Source organism: Aethalodelphis obliquidens, unplaced genomic scaffold (genome assembly GCF_003676395.1).
Source record: "Aethalodelphis obliquidens isolate GAN/ISIS:26980383/991018 unplaced genomic scaffold, ASM367639v1 scaffold72, whole genome shotgun sequence".
Classification (NCBI taxonomy): Eukaryota; Metazoa; Chordata; class Mammalia; order Artiodactyla; family Delphinidae; genus Aethalodelphis; species Aethalodelphis obliquidens.
Genome location: NW_020838016.1, coordinates 9,606,429 through 9,628,479, shown reverse-complemented (window position 1 = coordinate 9,628,479; position 22,051 = coordinate 9,606,429). Strand labels below are relative to the sequence as shown.

At 36.8% G+C, this 22,051-nt stretch overlaps 2 protein-coding genes across 5 annotated transcripts in view; both read left to right on the top strand.

Annotated features, from left to right (window-relative positions):
- ATR (ATR checkpoint kinase) overlaps positions 1-8,334 on the top strand; it is a 102,609-nt gene extending 94,275 nt beyond the window's left edge. For 2 of the 3 annotated variants that reach the window (XM_027091645.1, XM_027091643.1), the window contains 5 exons: positions 637-793; positions 908-1,061; positions 2,296-2,447; positions 6,636-6,741; positions 7,973-8,334. In XM_027091645.1, the coding sequence (XP_026947446.1) occupies positions 637-793; positions 908-1,061; positions 2,296-2,447; positions 6,636-6,741; positions 7,973-8,146 (743 nt within the window). In that variant the 3' untranslated portion in view covers positions 8,147-8,334. The remainder of the gene's footprint in view (positions 1-636; positions 794-907; positions 1,062-2,295; positions 2,448-6,635; positions 6,742-7,972) is intronic. The other variant, XM_027091644.1, reaches the window with a different exon arrangement.
- A 352-nt stretch (positions 8,335-8,686) lies between these two features.
- The window catches only part of XRN1 (5'-3' exoribonuclease 1), a 101,936-nt gene continuing 88,571 nt past the window's right edge, over positions 8,687-22,051 (top strand). Inside the window, exons 1-3 of one of the 2 annotated variants that reach the window (XM_027091648.1) lie at positions 8,687-9,653; positions 17,253-17,485; positions 20,986-21,083. In XM_027091648.1, coding sequence (XP_026947449.1) covers positions 9,579-9,653; positions 17,253-17,485; positions 20,986-21,083 — 406 coding nt within the window. In that variant the 5' untranslated portion in view covers positions 8,687-9,578. The remainder of the gene's footprint in view (positions 9,654-17,252; positions 17,486-20,985; positions 21,084-22,051) is intronic. The other variant, XM_027091649.1, reaches the window with a different exon arrangement.

Sequence of the window (22,051 nt, the reverse complement as noted above, 5' to 3'; positions counted from 1 at the left end):
GGAAATTTTAGCTGAACCTTGGGTCCAAAAAGCACCAAACGAAGGTGGGCCTAAAAGGCACTTTATAGACTGGAGTCATGTCAACCATATAATGTGAACTCACAAATACATCAGAAGGAAAATTTCTTCTGCTTCCACTTATGATTTGAATTGTACAAGATTAGTTTTAAAATCACGTATCCTGTGAATCTTATAGGCTAGCCTTCACACAGAGTAAATTATTTCAGAGCACCATTGTAGGTTTCTTAGTAATGATTCAGTGTGGACCCATACTGCCTGCTGATTAACAGAGAGATCACTGTAAATTTAGTGAGGGCTGTAGCATTTTTACATGCAGGGGCACTATTCACATTGGATTTATTCTGAGTGGTATCTTCTGGTATGTGTGGTCTTACTTGGCACTGATTATCATCAACAAGAGGCCTCACTCTAGATGAGTATTAAGTGAAGATAATGTGTTTATTATTTTCATATAGTATCAGAAGAAAGTTTACCTATGCATAATTGAAATGTTTCCATTTATTCTTGCTTTTGAATAAAAGTAGATATTTCCTGTCCTATTTTCACCAAAAAAAAATACATTGCCCCTTTTCTCATTTGGCTTGTGTGATTAATGGAAATCACTCTACCTTGCAGGAGTTTATATGACAGGGAAGGAACTTCGCCAGTGTATGCTACCAAAATCGGCAGCTTTGTCTGAAAAACTCAAAGTATTCCAAGAATTTCTCCTGCCCAGGCATCCTCCTGTTTTTCATGAGTGGTTTCTGAGAACATTCCCTGATCCTACATCATGGTAAGTTACCAAAAATATAATACATTGTTACGGTTAGATTTTTTAAAAAATATTTTAGATGTATGTGGCCCCATATGATACAAGCATACTTGATAGGCATTGTGTTTCCTTTAGGTACAGCAGCAGATCAGCATACTGCCGTTCCACTGCCGTTATGTCAATGGTTGGTTATATCCTGGGCCTTGGAGACCGTCATGGTGAAAACATTCTCTTTGATTCTTTGACTGGTGAATGTGTACATGTGGATTTCAATTGTCTCTTCAATAAGGTATATGATGTGACTCACTGTAGTTAATTGTATGTTTTCTCCTAATTTCCTTTCCACAACAACTGTTCTTCCTAGACATACCTGTTAGTAGCAGCTGTAGTCACAGTTGAGTCACATTGAGAGTTTGTTGACTGGTTTTGATCAGTGGATCCCATAGCCCTCAGTAAAGCAACTTAGGTTGGAGAGAACTCAGAAGAGTCATATAGGAAAACTAGCACTGAACTTGAAGTCCAAAAGCATAGATCCAAGTTCTGACTTATTGGTTCTTGGTTATATGAACATGGGGTGTTTATATAATATATGAACAGTTCATTTTACTGAGACTCAGTTTTAGAGAGACAGAGTAGTTTAATGTGATTGCCTCCAAACCTGGCAGCAGCATGTAAGAATTTTTTTTTTTTTTTAATGCAGGTACCTAGGAAACATCACAGGAAATTCAGATTGTGTAGGTCCAGCTGGGGTCTGGGAATAAATTGAGGTCATTCAGCTCTCCTTAAGGACCCCCTCCAGTTTTCCCATGTCATGATCCTGAAAGGCAGACTAATTATTAAACCCATTTTTTCCTTCATCCTTAGTTCTCTATGGGTTGCCGTCTGCTATCACAGGAAACCAAGAAAGGTCACAGACCCAACTGAAAACAAATCAAAGATAAACCACTGGTATAGGGGATTCATACAAGAGAGGAATTTAGGGAAACTGATTGGAGGGATGAAAAAGCCCTAGGAAAGGCAGGTGTTAGAGAATGGAAGAAAATAAATGAACTGGACTTCATTATATTACATGTTACATTTCCTGTCTCAGGGATTGTGAGCATCTAACACTTGGCTATTTCTTTTCCCGTCCTGTTTTAAAGTGAAAGTCTTAAAGAAAAGAAGAAAATTATGAGAGTATTTTGTTTGTACTTTATACCATTCAAGAAGGATATTAAGGGAGTTAATATAAGGCTAAATATTGAATGCATAAATATTGCTCTATAATTCTCTATAATTACTTTAGTAATTCAGTAAAAGATGAATCCATCCATCCTCTAGATCTTACCCAAGGAGTTGTGTTTCAGCTCCTCAAAAGCAAAGGTAGAGTCATATGGCTCCTTCAGGATGTAGGCCTCTAACATAAGTTGCACATACAAATATTTTGAGGGTATGTTTGCTCTCTCCTAAAAGCTTTTAATTTTTTGCATAAAGATTTTTAAATTCCAGCATCTTTACTTTTTAATAAAATGCATTGTTTTAAGGGAGAAACCTTTGAGGTCCCAGAAATTGTTCCATTTCGCATGACTCATAATATGGTTAATGGAATGGGTCCTATGGGAACAGAAGGTCTTTTTCGAAGAGCTTGTGAAGTTACAATGAGGCTGATGCGAGATCAGAGAGAACCTTTAATGAGGTAATCATCTATATTTTGTAAACAGTAGTAACTTTGAATGTGATTATTGGTTTCTAAGTTGTTTTCTTTATATAGAGCTACTTTATACTGGTTGAAGTAGATGTTTTGGGGTTTTTTTTTTTTTTTTTTTTTTTCTTTTTTTCGGCATGTGGGCCTCTCACTGTTGTGGCCTCTCCTGTTGCGGAGCACAGGCTCCGGACGCGCAGGCTCAACGGCCATGGCTCACGGGCCCAGCCGCTCCGCGGCATGTGGGATCTTCCCAGACCGGGGCACGAACCCTTCCCCTGCATCGGCAGGCGGGCTCTCAACCACTGCGCCACCAGGGAAGCCCTGAAGTAGATGGTTTTTAATAATAGCTTTTATTAAGATATATTTTACATACCATAAAATTTAGTCTTTTTTTTTCTTAATTTATTTTTGGCTGCATTGGGTTTTCATTGCTGCTTTCTCTAGTTACGGCAAGTGGGGGCTACTCTTCCTTGCAGTGCGTGGGCTTCTCATTGTAGTGGCTTCTCTTTGTTGTGGAGCACAGGCTCTAGGCACACGGGCTTCAGTAGTTGTAGCATGCAGGCTCAGTAGTTGTGGCTCGCAGGCTCTAGAGCACAGGCTCAGTAGTTGTGGTGCATGGGCTGAGTTGCTCCATGGCATGTGGGATCTTCCCAGACCAGGGCTCAAACCCGTGTCCCCTGCATTGGCAGGCGGATTCTTAACCACTACATTACCAGGGAAGTCCAAAATTTGGTCTTTTAATATACATACTACGGTGGTTTTAGTATATTCACAAGATTGTGTGACCATCGCTGCTATCTAATTATGAAACATTTTCATCACCTCCAAAAGAAATTAGCAGTCACTCCCTAACTCTACTCCCCACCATCTCCTAGCAACCATGAACCTTTCTGTCTCTATAGATTTGCCTATTCTGGATATTTCATATATAAGTAGAATTATACAACATTTGGCCTTTAGTGTCTGTCTTCTTTCAGTAGCATGATGTTTTTAAGGTTTATCTATGCTCTAGCATGTATCAGTACTTCATTCTTTTTTATTGTCAAATAATATTCTATTATATGGATATACCAGCTTTTGTTTATCCATTCATCAATTAATGGACATTTGGGATTGTTTTGGCTATTGTGAATAGTGTAGCTGTGAACATCTGTGTACAGGTTTTATGTGGATATATGTTTTCAGTTCTCTTGGTTATACCTATGAGTAGGATTCTGGATATGTTAACTCTAAGCTTAACATTTTGAGGAACTTTCAAACTGTTTTCCAAAGCAGATGTAATATGTTATAGTCCCACTAGCAATGTCTAAGTGTTCCAATTTCTCCACATCCTTACCAAAACTTGTTATTGTCTATCTATATTATTTTATCCATCTTGCTGGGTATGAAATTGTATCTAATTGTGTTTTAATTTGCATTTCCCTAATGACCAGTTATGTTGAGCATCTTTACATGTTTATTGGTCACTCGCATAACTTCTTTGGACGAATGTCTATTTACATCCTTTGCCCGTTTTTTTTAATTGGATTATTTGGTTTTTTTAACATCTTTATTGGAGTATAATTGCTTTACAATGGTGTGTTAGTTTCTGCTGTATAACAAAGTGAATCAGCTATACATATACATTTATCCCCATTTCTCCTTCCTCTGGCGTCTCCCTCCGACCCTCCCTATCCCACCCCTCTAGGTGGACACAAAGCACCAAGCTGATCTCCCTGTGCTATGCAGCTGCTTCCCACTAGCTGTCTATTTTACATTTGGTAGTGTATATATGTCCATGCCACGCTCTCACTTCATCCCAGATTACCCTCCCCCCCCCTTATCCTCAAGCCCATTCTCTACATCTGCATCTTTATTCCTGTCCTGTCCCTAGTTTCTTCAGAACATTTTTTTTTAGATTCCATGTATATGTGTTAGCATACGATATTTGTTTTTCCCTTTCTGACTTACTTCACTCTGTATGACAGTCTCTAGGTCCATCCACCTCACTGCAAATAACTCAATTTTGTTTCCTTTTATGCCTGAGTAATATTCCATTGTATATATGTGCCACATCTTCTTTATCCATTCACCTGTCGATGGACACTTAGGTTCCTTCCATGTCCTGGCTATTGTAAATACTGCTGCAATGAACATTATGGTACATGACTCTTTTTGAATTATGGTTTTCTCAGGGTATATGCCCAGTAGTGGTATTGCTGGGTTGTATGGTAGTTCTATTTTTAGTTTTATAAGGAACTTCCATACTGTTCTCCATAGTGGCTGTATCTGTTTACATTCCCACCAACAATGCAAGAGGGTTCCCTTTTCTCCACACCCTCTCCATCATTTATCATTTGTAGATTTTTTGATGATGGCCATTCTGACTGGTGTGAGATGATATCTCATTGTACTTTTGATTTGCATTTCTCTAACGATTAATGATGTTGAGCATTCTTTCACGTGTTTGTTGGCAATCTGTATATCTTCTTTGGAGAAATGTATATTTAGGTCTTCTGCCCATTTTTGGATTGGGTTGTTTGTTTTTTTGATATTGAGCTGCATGAGCTGCTTGTAAATTTTGGAGATTAATCCTTGGCCAGTTGCTTCGTTTGCAAATATTTTCTCCCATTCTGAGGGTTGTCTTTTTGTCTTGTTTATGGTTTCCTTTGCTGTGCAAAAGCTTTTAAGTTTCATTAGATCCCATTTGTTTATTTTTGTTTTTATTTCCATTTCTCTAGGAGGTGGGTCAGAAAGGATCTTGCTGTGATTTATGTCATAGAGTGTTCTGCCTATGTTTTCCTCTAAGAGTTTGATAGTGTCTGGCCTTACATTTAGGACTTTAACCCATTTTGAGTTTATTTTTGTGTATGGTGTTAGGGACTGTTCTTTTACATGTAGCTGTCCAGTTTTCCCAGCACCACTTATTGAAGAGGCTGTCTTTTTTCCATTGTATATTCTTGCCTCCTTTATCAAAAATAAGGTGACCATATATGCGTGGGTTTATCTCTGGGCTTTCTACCCTGTTCCATTGATCTGTATTTCTGTTTTTGCCAGCACCATTTTTGAAGAGATTATTTTTCTCTATTTAATTGTCTTGACATTTCTGTTGAAAATCAATTGACCATACATGTAAGGGTGTATTTCTAGATACTCAGTTTTATTCCATTGATCTGTATGTCTAACCTTATGCCAATAGCACATTCTCCTGATTACTATAGCTTTGTAGTATGTTTTGAAGTCAGCAAGTGTGAATCCTCTGACTTTTTTTTTCTTTTTCAAGACTATTTGACTGTTATGAGTCTCTTGCATTTCCATATGCATTTTAAGATCATCTTGCCAATTTCTGCAAAGGCCAGCCTGGATTTTGATAGGAATGGCATTGAATCTGTAAATCAATTTAGGGAGTATTGCCATCTTAAGTCTTTTGATCCATGAACATAGGATATCTTTCCATTTATTTAAGTCTTCTTCAATTTCTTTCAATGTTTTATAATTTTTCGTTTGTAAATCTTGTATTTAACTTTTTTAAAATGTGTTCGTAAGTATTTCTAAATGGAATTTTTTTCTTAATTTCATGTTTGGATTGTTCATTGCTAGTGTATAGAAATATAACTAAATTTTTATATTGATCTTGTATCCTGCAACCTTAATGAACTCATTTGTTAGTTGTCATAGTTATTTTTGCAGATACCTTAAGATTTTCTCTCTACAACAACAGGTCACCTGTAGATAGGGATAGTTTTACTTTTTCTAATCTAATCTCAGTGCCTTTTCTTTTTCTTGCCTAATTGCCCTAGCTAGATCAATGTCAAATAGCCATGGTGAGACATCTACATCCTTGTCTTGTTCCTAATCTTAGGGGTGAAGAAGCCAGTCTTTTACCATTAAATATGATGTTAGCTGTGGGAAGTAGTTTTTCGAAAGGACATTTAAAGCTCACTTATTCACTTTTTTATTTAAAACCTGTCTACCAGGCATTATGGTAGAATACGTTGGATAGTTAGACGTAGGCAAAGCAAGTTCTCTGAAGGAGGAAGCATAGCATTTTCTGAAATGGTAGTAATGTGTTTTGTAAGAGTATTACCATTAGTTTCTCATCCTTCAGTAGTTATCCTTCACCTAAGTGTTGACTTTAATGAGAGTTCTTTTTACAAAGATAACATTGTATTATTACCATAATATTTGTTTCCATTTTAGTGTCCTAAAGACTTTTCTACATGATCCTCTTGTGGAATGGAGTAAACCAGTGAAAGGGCATTCCAAAGCACCACTGAATGAAACAGGGGAAGTTGTCAATGAAAAGGTTAGTAGAAGGTGTAGCTTGATACGAACTGATATTGTATATCTCTACAAATGGGAACTAATTCTAAATACTGTCAGTGACTGACCATTGCATACTCTGAAATTTAGTTCTCTGTCTAGTATGACAATGCCATAAGTTTTCGTTATTGTCATTACTAATGTTAACATTCTTATCATTAGTATAGTAAAAACAGAGTTCAACACATGCTTGTTTAACCATAAACAAATCACAGTTATGATATAGAGTGGGAAAAACTTGAACACAAATTGCCTGAATTTATAGAGCAGCAGGTCTCAGCTTCAATATGTAGAACTTTACTAACATAGTAGTCCCTTGCCCCTTGATTTCCATGGGGGATAGGTTCCAGGACCCCCCTGTGGATACGAAAATCCTGGAATGCTCAACTCCCGTATATAAGATGCTGTAGGATTTGTATATAACCTGTGTATATCATCCCATATACTTTAAGTCATCTCTAGATTACTTATAATAGCTAGTACAATGTAAATACCATGTAAATAGTTGCAAATACAGTGTAAATGCTATGTAAATAGTTGCTGGTGCATAGCAAGTTGAAGTTTTCCTTTTTGGAACTTTATGGAATTTTTTTCCCCTGAATATTTTCAGTCCGTGGTTGGTTGAATCATTGGCTGCAGAGAGCTGACTATATTAGTCGAATCCTCAAATTTTCCAGATAGTTATTTTAAATAAGTTAGAATAGATTTGAGGATTGTTTTTCTAATTACATCATTCTCACTTTTGCATTCTGATATGCTTTCTTGATTGAGAAAAATATGTAGAATTCCAAGTAGCTCACTTAGAACTCCCATTTGCATATAACATAATCTAAACATTAGGCATTAGAGTATTGTTGCTGTTATTAGAATACTAATATTCAAATGTTTAAGTCCTAAACACTTTTCAGAGTAGATTTTTTTATATTATTATTTTTCTAGACTCCTAACATGGAAGAGATTCCCTTGTATTTCAGAGTCCTGAAAAATGTCCAGTTGATGTTAGATCAACATTGCAAGCCTCGAGATCAGTATCTCAAGTTATTGTATTTGTTTCATTGCTTCTCTCCTTTGTCTGCATTTGCTCTTACAAAAGGGGTAATGATCAGTAAAATGGCATTAATATTTGTTAGATAAAAGAAAGGCAGTAATTCCAAATTAGAAACATCTACATGTCATTGGGTCCTTAGTCCTTATGATTTTCAATTTCTTTTTAGGCCAAAACCCATGTTCTTGACATTGAGCAGAGACTACAAGGTGTAATCAAGACCCGAAATAGAGTGACAGGACTGCCATTATCTATTGAAGGACATGTGCATTACCTTATACAAGAAGCAACTGATGAAAACTTGCTATGCCAGATGTACCTTGGTTGGACCCCATATATGTGAAATGGAGTTACTTCAAAGAATATGTTAATAATCTAAAATTAATGCACTTGGATCATTAATCTGTGGTTGTATCTATTCAATTCCAAAGTACAACATATGTTTATGTTCTCACAGTAACTGATATTTCTCCCTGATTGTTAACAATATTTAAAATAATATATGTTGTTAAATAAACTGCTTTCTTAACATATACTGTGTATAACTGGAGAAATGGAATATCATATGTTCTTATGCTCTTAAAAAGATGTATTTGCGAGAAAAAAGCCAGCCTAATTTCATTTTACAACTTTCGTTGATTTTAAGTACTAACATAAGGATTCATTTGAACAAAAAATCATATTGAATAAATACTGTAGACAAAGCACGGATCCCCTTCCCTCTGGGAACTTTCTAGTAAGAGAGATGTAAACATAAATAGCACATCATTAAGTTCACTTAGTAATACTCTTTTTGTATTTGTTGAAAATGTGATAGGGAAAAAAAATTAGCCAATTAACATGAATATGAAAACTATATAAACATTCTGTAATTTTAAAGATGCTGCCATACTAAGTGTACCAGAATGCAGAATCCAGTGGTTGGGGGAAACAGCATTACTTAAAATTTCATGAGGTTTTATAATCTAAAAAATTTTAACGTTAAATTTGGGGGTACATTTTATTGCAGAAGATTTAAAATAATTCCAAAGCAAAGAGGTTATTACATACAGATAAATGAAAACATAATCTTTTTGTAACAGATAATTTCACTTAAGTTTACCTTACAAAATTCTGCCTTTTTGTACAGTTGAAGTGTGATGGGGGAAAATATAACCCAAGAGGTATAAATGTGAAAACTAAACGTATACTTTCCTATCGAAGGCCTAATGTTAAGAGTTAAGGAGGAAGCTGGGTGGAGGGGAGTTAGGAAATCATTTTACGCAAATAATTTGGAAAAGAACGTTTTTAAGAGAAATTTTTGTTGTACCCTGAAAGAAAAAATTTCCGCTCACAAAGCAAACTAAACCAAATAAATCATCAGACCTTTCCAAATCTGTGTTGAAAAACAGAGATTAGTAATCCCATAACACGGAAGCAGCCAGGACTCTTCCAGTCGTCTCGTGAGGTTTTCACCCCCTTCCAAATCCACTTAACAGCGCTCAGGTCTGTCAACTGACATTTTCAGAACTGAATTTCACACACGCGTTCAAAAACGCCTGGCGCTCTTAAATGTAACCAGGCAGCTCCGCGGCAACGAGTTCGGGCCGGGGCTAGAGCCCCGCCCCGGAGATGCAGTCTCGAAGCCGGCCGCTCTAGGCCCGGCGGCCGCTCTCTATGGTTGGCCGGGCAGTGTGTTGTCATCTGCGGAGCGACGGCCGGAGGCGGCAGCGTAGGCCCCGGCGGGGCGTTTGGTTTCGTTTTGGCCCTGACTTGAGTTAGTACTGACGGTCGAAATGGGAGTCCCTAAGTTTTATCGATGGATCTCGGAGCGGTATCCCTGCCTCAGCGAAGTGGTGAAGGAGCATCAGGTGGGTAAGCAAGGGGTCAGAGGCCCAGAAGGCGGAGGACCCGGGGCTCGGCGGCCCTTTCTCCACCCTGGGACCGGGGCTCTCCGCCGCCTCCTTCTTGCTCGTCGTCAGCTGGCTGAGTGGCGAAGGGAGGGGAGCAGAACGTTTGAGGACACCCTGGTGATCTGAGTGGGGGCGAAGACGCAAGTCCCTCTCCTGTGGGCAGAGCGGCGGGGATGCGGCTGTTCTGACAGCTTCTGCCCGGGCCGGGCCTGCCGCGACTTCGCAATCAAGTCCCGGGGAGGAGCGCTTTCGGGAGTGCTTTCCTTTCCTCCCCAGGGAGCTAAAGGTTTCGTTTTTCTTTTTGGAGGTGGGATGGTTGTCCTCCTAGGACCTTCCCCCAATCCCCAGCCAGAGCAACAGGCCTACGTACAAACAATAATATCGGCCAACGCAGTTGAATCCCCTTGTTTACTTTCCCTTATCTAGAGCTGCATCCCGCCCTACCCCCAACGCGTAGACTTTTTGACGTGGCTGATGGTTCGTATTTATGATACAGTTCGTAACTCTTTTTCTATTACCCCAAGGACCGTACCAATCCCCTGTTCCAAAAGAAATAAAAATACATTTGGACGGGGCCGGGACAGTTATTTGGAAGCTTCATTGTGTGAATGTGTGTGTGTGTGAAAGAGAGAAGGGAGAGAGAGGGAGGAAGGAGATGAGGGAGGAAGGAGACGTGGGGTGAACGGAGAGAGAAACAGATTGTTAGAGCACTAATACTAGGAATAGTAATATTCGGTATATAATGACCTCAGGGCAACGTTTATGTGCAGACTTCAGAAATGTAGTTTAGGTATTAGAACTGCGGAAAAAAATAGTAAGCAGTCGTCTATTAGGTAAACTGGACTTTGGGTCTAGTGTTTGTCACATTTAATGGTTTTGGTAGCTCTTTTGCCCATTTTAATATTTTACAGAAAAAAAGTCATTTTTGTCTCCGAATGGAGGCGTGGGTTCAAATCCCACTTCTGACACACACACACACACACCCACACACACACACACAAAGTCATTTTTGAAATTTGTACAGCTAATTGAGTTAGTTGAGATGGATAGCATTGTATTAACATGGAGGGAAATAATACAGTGAACACCATCATGCTGTCTGTTAAATTATGGTTTATTATTTTTAAAAAGTACTGTAAGCATGAAGATGGGGTTAAACTTCTGGAAAGGATTCTTTGTTGTTGGATTCCAGTCAGGTTTGGTATATGAGGAAAAGCTTACCAAAAATTCCAGAATGGTGGTTTGTCTTTAATTTATTTGAAGCATGGGTTGAATTAGATTTAGGAAAACATTTCTTTCCAGAGAAGAGGATAAAAATGGTGACAACTAACTTAGGCATTTCCTGGATCCTTCACTCAAATATTTGAGTACCTGCCATGCATCAGGCACTTTATCTCTAAATTGAAAAATTCAGACTAACTTGACAATGCACAATCTGTTCAGTAATCTTTTTACTCTCTACTCTTTGGCACAGAATTTGGTTTGGTGTAAGGATCTTGGATTTTCTCCATCTTGAGGAATTTTGTTACTGAACAAAAATAATGGCTTTAAGGCAATTTTATGACACGAACACTAACAATAGGTTTAAAACTTGGTTCATCAAAGTGATGTCTTTCAAAAAGAAATCACCAGCTACTCTCTCAAGCAGTACTTAAAACATGGTAGTTCCTAAGTCACAGCAGTTCAAAAGCTAGTCCTTGGGGAAAGGGACTGGATGGAGGGGTGGGTTCTGGGAAGATGGTGGCAGTGGTGACATAGCATAGTTTTTGGTTTCTCTGAATCCTCATTTGAAAACAGAAAGAGAAACTAGATAGCTAAATTTAAAATCCATAGAACAATTACAACAAAACCATATGACAGGGTATCCCCATGAACCCCAAGATACAATTTGGTGGGGACAGACTACCGATAACCTCTAGACCCAGTTGGTGTTGGCATGTGTGCAAGAGGAAGAAGGAGAAATGGGGCAACATCTGATGAACCTGAGAGCAGAACTCCAGAATATTCACTAAGACTCTACAAGCCTATTAGATAGCAGTAGCTGTAACTGGGGGGTTTTAAAGGGCAGGAGCAGTCTAACTCCTGTGAACCCACAAAACTGACTTGGCAAGGTACCATTCTAAGGTAGAGCCCACCCTAAGGAGAAAGTGCTGGGAGTGAAATAAAATTTTATCAGGAAGGAGACAAGAGAGATAAGAAGGTCAAGATAAAAGTGAGGGAGGGTTACAGAGTCAAGAAATCTTAGAAAACAAACCAGGCAAGCCACCATATTTTTTAATACTACCCCAAAATAGCAGAAGAGGGAGCTTTGTAAAGTTAAAGCTTTCCTGAACCCCTTCTCATTGCAAAAGTTCAGGAAAATTAAGTTTACATAAAAATGAATGATAGAAAAGTGTCAAGGTCAAATAGTATACAAAGTTATTATGGGGGAAAAGGGGAACAAAATAATATTCATACAGACAGTAAAAGCTTGCAATAAAAACATGCACACATAACAGACCAAAACTACAACCTACTATTTCAGAATGAGCTAAAGGCACTAAGAAAATAAGACATGAAAGAACAACATATATCAATTACAAAAACTCAGGAATAAGGTGACAGAACCTAAAGAAAATTAGACATAAATGGCAAAATCACGTCAGAAGTGAAGCCTAAAGTAGTAGCAAGGCAAAAACAAATGATGTCATAAGAAAAAAATAGAAGGTGGAAATAAGAGAAAATTTTAGAAGATAAAAAGGTTTAAAGCAATATAACAGAACAAATACTAAAACTATAATTAAAGAAACCTTTCCTGAAATTAAAAAAAAAAAATTGAAGCCATGTTGAAAGAATATACCATGTACCCAAGAATATTGACTCAGATGACCAACATCAAGACATGTTCTAGTTAAATTCATGGACTTTAAAGAAAAAGAGAAAAAAGCTTTTGTACAAGTACAAGAAAGGAACATATGACTTGTAAGGGAAAGAAAATCAGGTTCCCATCATAGTTTTTCACAGTAGTGCTTTATGCCAGAAAAAAATGGAGTAACATAAAGATACTCAACTGACTTTTTTTTTTTAATTTAATTTATTTATTTATTATTTTTGCCTGTGTTGGGCCTTCGTTTCTGTATGAGGGCTTTCTCTAGTTGTGGCGAGCAGGGGCCACTCTTCATCACGGTGTGCGGGCCTCTCACTGTCGCGGCCTCTCTTGTTGCGGAGCACAGGCTCCAGACGCGCAGGCTCAGTAGTTGTGGCTCACGGTCCCAGTTGCTTCGTGGCATGTGGGATCTTCCCAGACCAGGGCTTCCCAGACCAGTACCGTGTCCCCTGCATTGGCAGGCAGATTCTCAACCACTGCACCACCAGGGAAGCCCTCAACTGACTTTTAAGTATAAACGATAAGCTGGTCAAATGATCATTGTAGGAGAAGTCAGGCAATATTGTTCCTTTGAGCACTTTCTTGAGGAATCTGCTAGAGAATGAGCTTCAGACAATCAAAAGGACTGGGGAAATATCAACATAAATACCAGTGGTGAACATTAAATATAATTTCCTGTAGAACAAAATCAAAATAAGAGTGAAGAGAGAGTTTAGTGTATGATGGCTATGTGTTCTGACAATGTTTAGATAGCACAACTATAAAATAAATGGGAGTAAGAGAGAATGGGGAAAAGTTATGCAAAAAAAACTATATTACCATTAATCATATTAGTGGTAATATTAATATTGTTTTTCTGAAACTCGTGTGTGTGATATGATAAATACCTAATTAAAGGGTATTTTATTTTATTTATTTATTTTTTTTTTTGCGGTACGCGGGCCTCTCACTGTTGTGGCCTCTCCTGTTGCGGAGCACAGGCTCCGGACGCGCAGACTCAGCGGCCATGGCTCACGGGCCCAGCCGCTCCGTGGCATGTGAGATCTTCCCAGACCGGGGCACGAACCCGTGTCGCCTGCATCGGCAGGCGGACTCTCAACTACTGCGCCACCAGGGAAGCCCCACAGTTCCCAATTTTGAAAACCTTTCCTGTACCACTGGGTAACCAAGAGGCAGAATGATCCCCTTTATAAAAGTATTACAATTAATAAAAAAAGAAGTGATAGAATATCACCATTTTGCAACCTCAAATAAGTTAATAGAAATAGGCATTAAGCACCAATGGCTGGTAATATTAGAAAAAAGAAAGAAAGGTGACACAAACAAATAGTAGAGCTTAACTCTATTCCTATTTTAGAGAATTCTTGACATGGATAGTATATACAAGACTTATATTGGTGTTTGAATGTGTACACACCTAGAACTATTTTTGATGCCTAGTTCAAGTGGTCCAGTAGTTTGGTAGAAGTATATTATGACTATAAAATTATAGTTATTTCATAAATCTGTATTGAATATAAAAATTATGTACCATAGGATCCAAAAATACGGAGATATATAATACTTTGTGCAGTCTTATCTTACTGTTAGCATATTTCTTGTTCAGTGAAGGCTTGGGAGTGTAAGGAGTTAAGTAAATAAGTAAATAGGGAGAAAGAAAGGAAGGAAAGGAGAGGGAGGAGGGATGAAACCAAGCAAAACATTATTTTTTAAAAAAAGCACTTTCCTTAAAGTTGAGGACAATAGACTAGACCAGAATGTGGAAATTACAGAAAGATTATAAAATACCAAACAAACAAAAAACAAAGCCTAATACAGAAAATCCAAGGGGAAGTTGCACGTCTACTATATGCTTACTCAATGTCCTAGGTTACTGGAGGTAGATGGGGGGAAAGAATTAAACCCTCTGACCAATAACATTTACTATTCTAAGAAACCACAAATTGCCCATACACTATGGTCCAGTTTCTGTGCAGATACATATGTAGATAAATATTTTCAATAAGTGGGATAATAATTTACCTACTGTTTTATAAACTACTTTTGTCACTTGACCATATGTATTATGTACATTATCCCATGCCAAATATGAATCTATATTATAATTTGTAATTGCTTTGTAGTATTCCCTTGTGTGGATGTACCATTATCAATTTTCTTTATTATTAGGCATTGTTTTCATTTTTTATCTTTTCTTTTTTTTAACTTTTTATTTTATATTGGAGTATAGTTGATTAACAATGTTGTGTTAGTTTCAGGTGTACAGCAAAGTGATTCAGTTACACATATATTGACACGTATCCTTTTTCAAATTCTTTTCCCATTTGTTACATAATATAATTTTTTATCTTTTCCGAACAATACTGCCATGAATAATCTTGTACTTAGGTCTTTGTGCACATTTCTGATTATTTCTCAGGATAAATTTCCAATAGTAGAAGTCCTGGGTCACAGATGTGCACATACACACACACACACACACACACACACACACACACACACACAAAAGATGTGCACACCTCAAATTTTGATATATATTTTCATATTAGTTACACCAGTTTATATTCCCATCCCAGACTATTGGGTATATGTCTATGCCACCTCTCTCCCTTTTAGCCCTGTGATTTTCCTCTAATATAAAATGGGGAATCGAAATATCTCTCTTTTAAGATTGTTACCATAATTAAGTGAGAGAATGAATGTAAGTGTTTAGCCCAATGTTTGGCACCTAATAAGCTAATAAATGCCAGCTATTGCTTTTAATAACATGAAATATGCATTTCTCCAAATTCTTACCAATATTGGGTAACATCCATCTTTCTAATCTTTGCTAACATGATGGGGAAAATGATGTATCATTTTAATTAGAAATTTAGGAATGTTGAAAATTTTTTTTATATCATTTAGACTTTTGTGTTTCTTCTTTTGAATTGCTTTGCATTTTCCATACTTACTTTTAACATATGCTCTTTTTCTTACTTGATATTTGAGGGTTGTTCTGTACATTAGGAATGTTGACTTGGTTCTAATTTGCAAGTATTTTCCTGCATTTTGTCATTTTCAGTTGGGCTTGTTTATGGCACTATTTTTTCCCTACAAGATTTTAAAAATACATTTTTAGGTAGCCAACTCCATCATTTGTTTGATTTATGATTTCTAACTTTCCCACAGAAAATTGCCAAAATATTTGTATATAATTGTTTTACTTACATATCTCACATTAAAATTTCTAATCCTTCTGGAATTTATTTTGTTATAAGGTGAAATACAGTTTTGTTTCCAAATAGTTACCTAGGTGCCCCATCCCTTTCTTTCACTGATTTGAAATGTCTCTTATATACTAAATTTCTGTGTACATTTAGACTACTTCTAAACTATTTGGTTCAATTAAACTGTCTATTTTATAATTAAAAATATCATATAGGGCAGGTTTTCCTTCATTACGCTCCCTTTAATATGCTCTCTTACATGTTTATTCTCCTAAGGAAACTTTGTAATCATTTTGTAAAGTACCCCCACCCCCTCAAAAAAAAAATCACATTGAGATTTTGATTGAGGTTTTTAGATTTCTTGAAACAAACAGTAAATCTTGAATGTACATTTAAAACCTCATGATCACAGTTGTCATTTCATTCGAGTCTAATACTCACTAAGGGCATTTAAATTTTTTTTACTTAGTCCAATCCTATGTAAATAGGTGTTTTATAAATGTATTTTTATGGTGTTCATTGATTCAAAGACCAAAACTTTTTACTCCTAAAACTCAAAGGCATGTTATTTTCTCAATAACAGGAAAATGTATTGTTACCTATGCATATGGTAAAATTTGAATAATTGTTTCAGAGATAGTTTTCATTAAGTTTATACAGAAATGCCCATTATGTTTTTATGTTTGAAAATTCAAAATACTTTTCTTCAATTAGTATGTAAGGCAGACTACTCTCAGATCCCTTAATTACACTAGATATTAAGTTGTGCCCATTTTAGTTCCTTGTTAGTTTATATTTGTTTCAGTAGTGTTCCCATTACTTGTTCACAGACATTTAAATAGAGGAAACGTCAATCAGAGTCAGAACCATGAAGGCCTTTCTATAAAAGTAGATGCCTGTTAGCCAAAGTCTAGAAACTCTTTAATCCACCTATAAAAAACAAATCAGTTTTCAAAGTTTCCTAAATTTCTTGACATAATCTAAGCTTTTTAAGTTAATATAACCAAATTAAGGATTCTGTTTCAGTGAAACCAGATATACAATAAGGCTTTAAATCACTTGTAAAACCTTTTAATGACCATGTACAAATAGCCTTTTGATATAAATGGGCATTATGTTACTCATTTATAGAGGAAATTGAGGCTTTGAGGAGTTAATGTCAAATTGTAGGAAGAAAGGAAACTAATATTTTGAGTACCAAATCAACCAAGAGCTTTATTTGGTGTTTTCTCAGGTTATCTTATTTTAAATAAGTAGATAATTTCCTGACAGTAAATGTGATCAAGCTTTTGGTGCATAATGTAACCACATAATATGTCTCTGTCTTACTTATTCCTCCTGTTTACTTTCTTTATTCAACTGTGATTGTTTACTCAGTTTTTATATAATAAGAATAAGCCCCTGTATCCTGCTTTTGATCAGATGTCTAGGTATCTGTGTTGATTATAATAATGATCTTGATCATTTTTCTTTGTTTTTTAGATTCCTGAATTTGATAACTTATACCTGGATATGAATGGTATTATACATCAATGTTCCCATCCTAATGATGATGATGTTCACTTCAGAATTTCAGATGATAAAATCTTTACTGATATTTTTCACTACTTGGAAGTGTTGTTTCGCATTATTAAACCTAGGAAAGTGTTCTTCATGGCCGTTGACGGTGTGGCTCCTCGAGCAAAGATGAACCAGCAGCGTGGGAGGCGTTTTAGGTAAAACATTTATGGTTTATTTTCGAATACTATTTAGATTAATAAAATACATTACTTCAAAGGTAATTGACTTAACACAGTGCATCTCCCATTCACGTTTCTTTCCTGCTTAAATTTCCCCCCAGAAGTGGGAGTATCTCAGACTTACAATGTCATGTTTTATCAATCAAGTAAATGAATTAGGAATTCAAATGAGGTGTCATTTCTCAACGTATATGTTGTATAAAGTTACTCTGTTGTTCTCTGTCACAAATTTTTCAGACTTCCTAAAACTTGGTAATTTGGAAATGGTAGTAGTAGAGAAAGTTCCTAGAGTATTTCGTCCTGAGCTGTGGAACTGCAGAGTGAACTGAGAGATTGTTCTAATGAGACTATCACTGACATTTAATTTGACCCTGGGCTAGATGCTGACCCTGCTTGAACATGGGTCCCCACTGGGTAGAAAGGCAAGTTAGATTAGAAGGGGGTGGATAGAGTATGAGAAGAGAACTGAGTTAGGACACTCGAGATATTATCAGCCCAGTGTATGACTTGGGTAGTAGAAGCAAAAGGTTGAAAAGGAGTTGTATACAGAGAGGATTTTAAAGTCAAAATCCTGGACCTGTGGAATATTTCTGAATAACAGTGAAAACATGCAGTGTCCTTGTTATGAGTAACAGGAGTAAAGTTAAGAGGGTTGTTGGAACTGAAGGAAAGAAACCCTGAGTCTAGTGAGTTTGATAGGTCATTAGCCTAATAGATCCTTTCCTTTCATCACAATGGCAGGTAAAGAAGTAGAAAGGGCACCTATGAATCAGATGTGGAAATCATCAAGGAAGGTGGGAGAGTACCTTGGAGAAGGCTAGCAGTGAGAATGGGTAGAGGATGGTAAACTCTACTAATTTAAATATCAAAAGAGAAAAGATACTGAAGATATTGGAACTGTGAAATCCTTGAAGACAAGGGCCATCTCTTACTAAAATTTAGATTCTCAAGTACCACCCAAGACTTACTTAATCTGAACCTCTAAAAACTAGGCCCTGGAAACTATGTTTACCAGATTCCCCTGGTATTTGTTAAACTAGTTATGGGGTGCTGCTGGGCTAGATAATCTAGTGTTGAGAAAGGGTTATATAAGCCCACTGTATCAATCAGTTGCAGGTAATAGAAATTTAACTATTCTGAGCAGAAAGAAATATAATACAGAGAATTGGGTGCTTATAAAAATCATTGTAAAAGCCAAAAGGTTGTGCATTTAGGTTAGCCTTTAAGAATGACTTCCAGAACAACACCATAGAACTCACCCACTGATGGCATCACTACTGCAACATTCAGGAAGGTGAGGAGTTCAGAGGCCCTGACCAGAACAGGTAGTTCTAGGAATTTATTCCTTTAGCTCTGATCCAGAGATTAAGAAGCTAAGTCATATCCAGAAGCCTAGCTGCAGGGAAGCCTGAGAGTTTAATTTTTTTATAGCTTTCTTCCAACCTCTCCAGTATCAGAAGACAGACTAGGAGAGAGGAATGGGCGTCGAGGGCCAGCTGACCCTAACCACCACAAGCATTCGCTCAGTACTGTGGCGGCATCGAGTGTGCCATGTTTCCTCCAAATCCCCCAGTCAGCTTTTCCTCATTCTCCATGACGACTGTTTTCTTCGCTCATAATCTTTAATCCTCATCACTTCACATCTCTGCCATCTTTTAAATCTGCTGCCATCTGTCTTTCATCCCCACCGTGCCACTGAAACTTCCTTACAAGATTATTAATAGACTCCTTAAAGGGGCTAAATCTAGAGAATAATTCTGTCTTTATATTACTTCATTTATCTCTGGTATTTAGCAGTGTTGACCATTATTTCTTTCTTGAACTTCCTTCCCATGACCTTCAGGTAACTATACTCTATGACCGGGGATGGAACCTGGGCCCCGGCAGTGGAAGTGCCAAGCTCTAACCACTGTACTCCAGGGAATTCTTTCTGACTGTACCTTCTTAATCTCCTTGTTATATTCTCTTCCTCTGCTTTGTCTCAAATATTGATGTTTCTTAAGGTTCCGTCCTGGGTCCTAAGATATCTTATCCGATGACTTTAAGTACTGAATCTGTACTGATGACTCCCAAACTTATCTTTCTGGTGGATATCTCTTTCCAGAGCTTGTATACATCCAAATGCCTGCTAAATGCCTCCTCTGGATACCATAGATACATTTCAGGCTTAATATATTCAGAACTGAACTCATCTTTGCCTCAAACCTGCCTTCCTTCTATGTTTCTGTGAATAACATCATGTAAATAACTGCTCAACTCCAAAGTCCAAGAGTAATTGGACTTCTCTCTCTTCCTTATTCCTCACATCTAAGTCATATCTACTTACTTCTTTTCATCTTTACTGCTACTGTCAGCCTAGGCCACCATAATCTTCTACCTAGATTACTTTAATAGTTTTGCCTTGCCCCTGTCCCAAACATTCTCTATATTGCAGCTACATTAGACATTATGGCTGTTTAATTTCTATCTCCCCACTAGAGTGTAAATTCCGAGAAGAGGAATCATTTCTTTTTTGTTGTATCCCAAGAACTTGTCACATAGTAACATTGAATAATCATTTCTTTAGTCAAAGAAGGAAGGGGAGAAAAGAGGAAAGAATGGCTTCCATTGGAGTGATTACAAATGAGTTGATATCTTCAGAGTCTTTGTTATATTGAAGAGGTTGGTAAGAGAGAGAGGTTAAATACGAAGAAGAGTTTGTTTATCGCAGAAATAGAATTCCACAGGGCACAGTAGATAGAGCTAATAACAAGGCTGTAGAAAATGTACATAAAGCAGGACTTCCTAACTTGTATGCCATGTGGCATATTTGTGTGCCACACATGGGTAACTGGAGAAGCCAGATTGGAATTGGGATGCCAGTATTCAAACCTGTGTCTATCGGACTCTAAAAATCATGTTCTTCTTAGTAAATCCTGTTGCCTCAAAAATGAGATCATTTTGGCTACTGATGTCATTAATGTTATTAGGCTTTCGCTTTAGATGTTTTCATGAGGAAACCCAAAGATATACATTACAATTTTATAATTATTTTTATATAATATTCTTAGAGATCATTTTAATGATGTACTTATTTGATATTATTAAATGTAGTGTGTATAATGAATGTTTATGCTATACTTTTGAAATTATTTCTAGAACTAATATGCTGTATATTTGTGATTAGAAAAGAATTACTTTATAATAAGTATTTGTAACATTCTTTGTCAGTTTTATACTGTTATAATGTAATATAATAATATAATATATATACTTCTATAGTCCCTAGCTGAAAAACTCAGTTCTTTAAATGAAAAGAAACAATTCTGAGGCTCATCTTTATTGATTATAGACATTTCAAAACTTATATGTTTTGAACTTAAAATTGATGAATTAGTATTTTAGTTACAAAAACTTCTAAATAACCGTTTACTTTATGTAGAGATCTCTATTTTTTCCAGAAAGTTGAGCACTTCTTTTCCCCCTTAACATTTAAGGTCAGCAAAGGAGGCAGAAGACAAAATTAAAAAGGCAATAGAAAAAGGAGAAACTCTTCCTACAGAGGCCAGATTTGATTCCAACTGCATTACACCAGGTAAATTCACTGAGAGAAAAATTCTGGCAGATTTAAAATGTAAATGTAAATTTATTTCTCTTTTCTAACCTCTATTTATTTTGTCCTTAGGATTCTATTTGCTGTATTTTCCCAGTTATGTCTCTTCATGAGATGGTTTGGTCACCTTGGTCATAAATACCCCTATGGAGACCCACTGTAGGGATTTACCAATGCTGATAAGGGCACCTATGGACAGGACTCTCCCAGATGCACAAAATTCCTGACCTAGAAGGAACTTACAAGATCAGTCCTACTCCTGCCATTTATTTGTATGAAAGCTGACTCAATGAGGTTGCGGTTCACCCAAGTTCATAGAGCTAGCTTGTATTCAGGAGAAGAAACCCACTTTCCTCATCTAGAGTGCTTACTCTTCTTCTCAGAGGCTGTTAAGATTTCTGTGACTTTAAGGAAGAATTAATTTATCAGTATTACAAGTTTAATCTTATATGCAACAGCACAGTCTGCCCTTCCTAGAGTTTTGTCTAACATCATTATAATTCTTTACATTGAAAAAAAATCTTATAATCGTACTATCTCATTAATTTTTACTATGGTAGTTTTCTCTTTCATTATGTCCCCTAATGACACATTGCGCAATTTAATAACCAGTTTTATCGTTATACAGTTTAAGACTTATTGCCTTTGACTATTGACTATCTGGGCTTTTCCTGAAACATAATCATTGTAGACTCAGTTTCCATATTAATAGTAATTTTTCAGGTTAAAAATAGTAATGATAACAGTTGTTGTTATTGGCAATCTTCTTGAAGCTACATGCCTTAAAAAAAAACAAAAACTTTAGAATCCAGCAGAGAAATAGAAGATTGAAGTTTGTTGGAGTGTTGAAACCCTGCCCTTGTGTGAAAATATTTGAAGCATAGTCCTGAGGCAGCAGTAACCTTCTTTGAATTTCCCCATCTGACATTAACTTCATTTTGGGGTGCCTG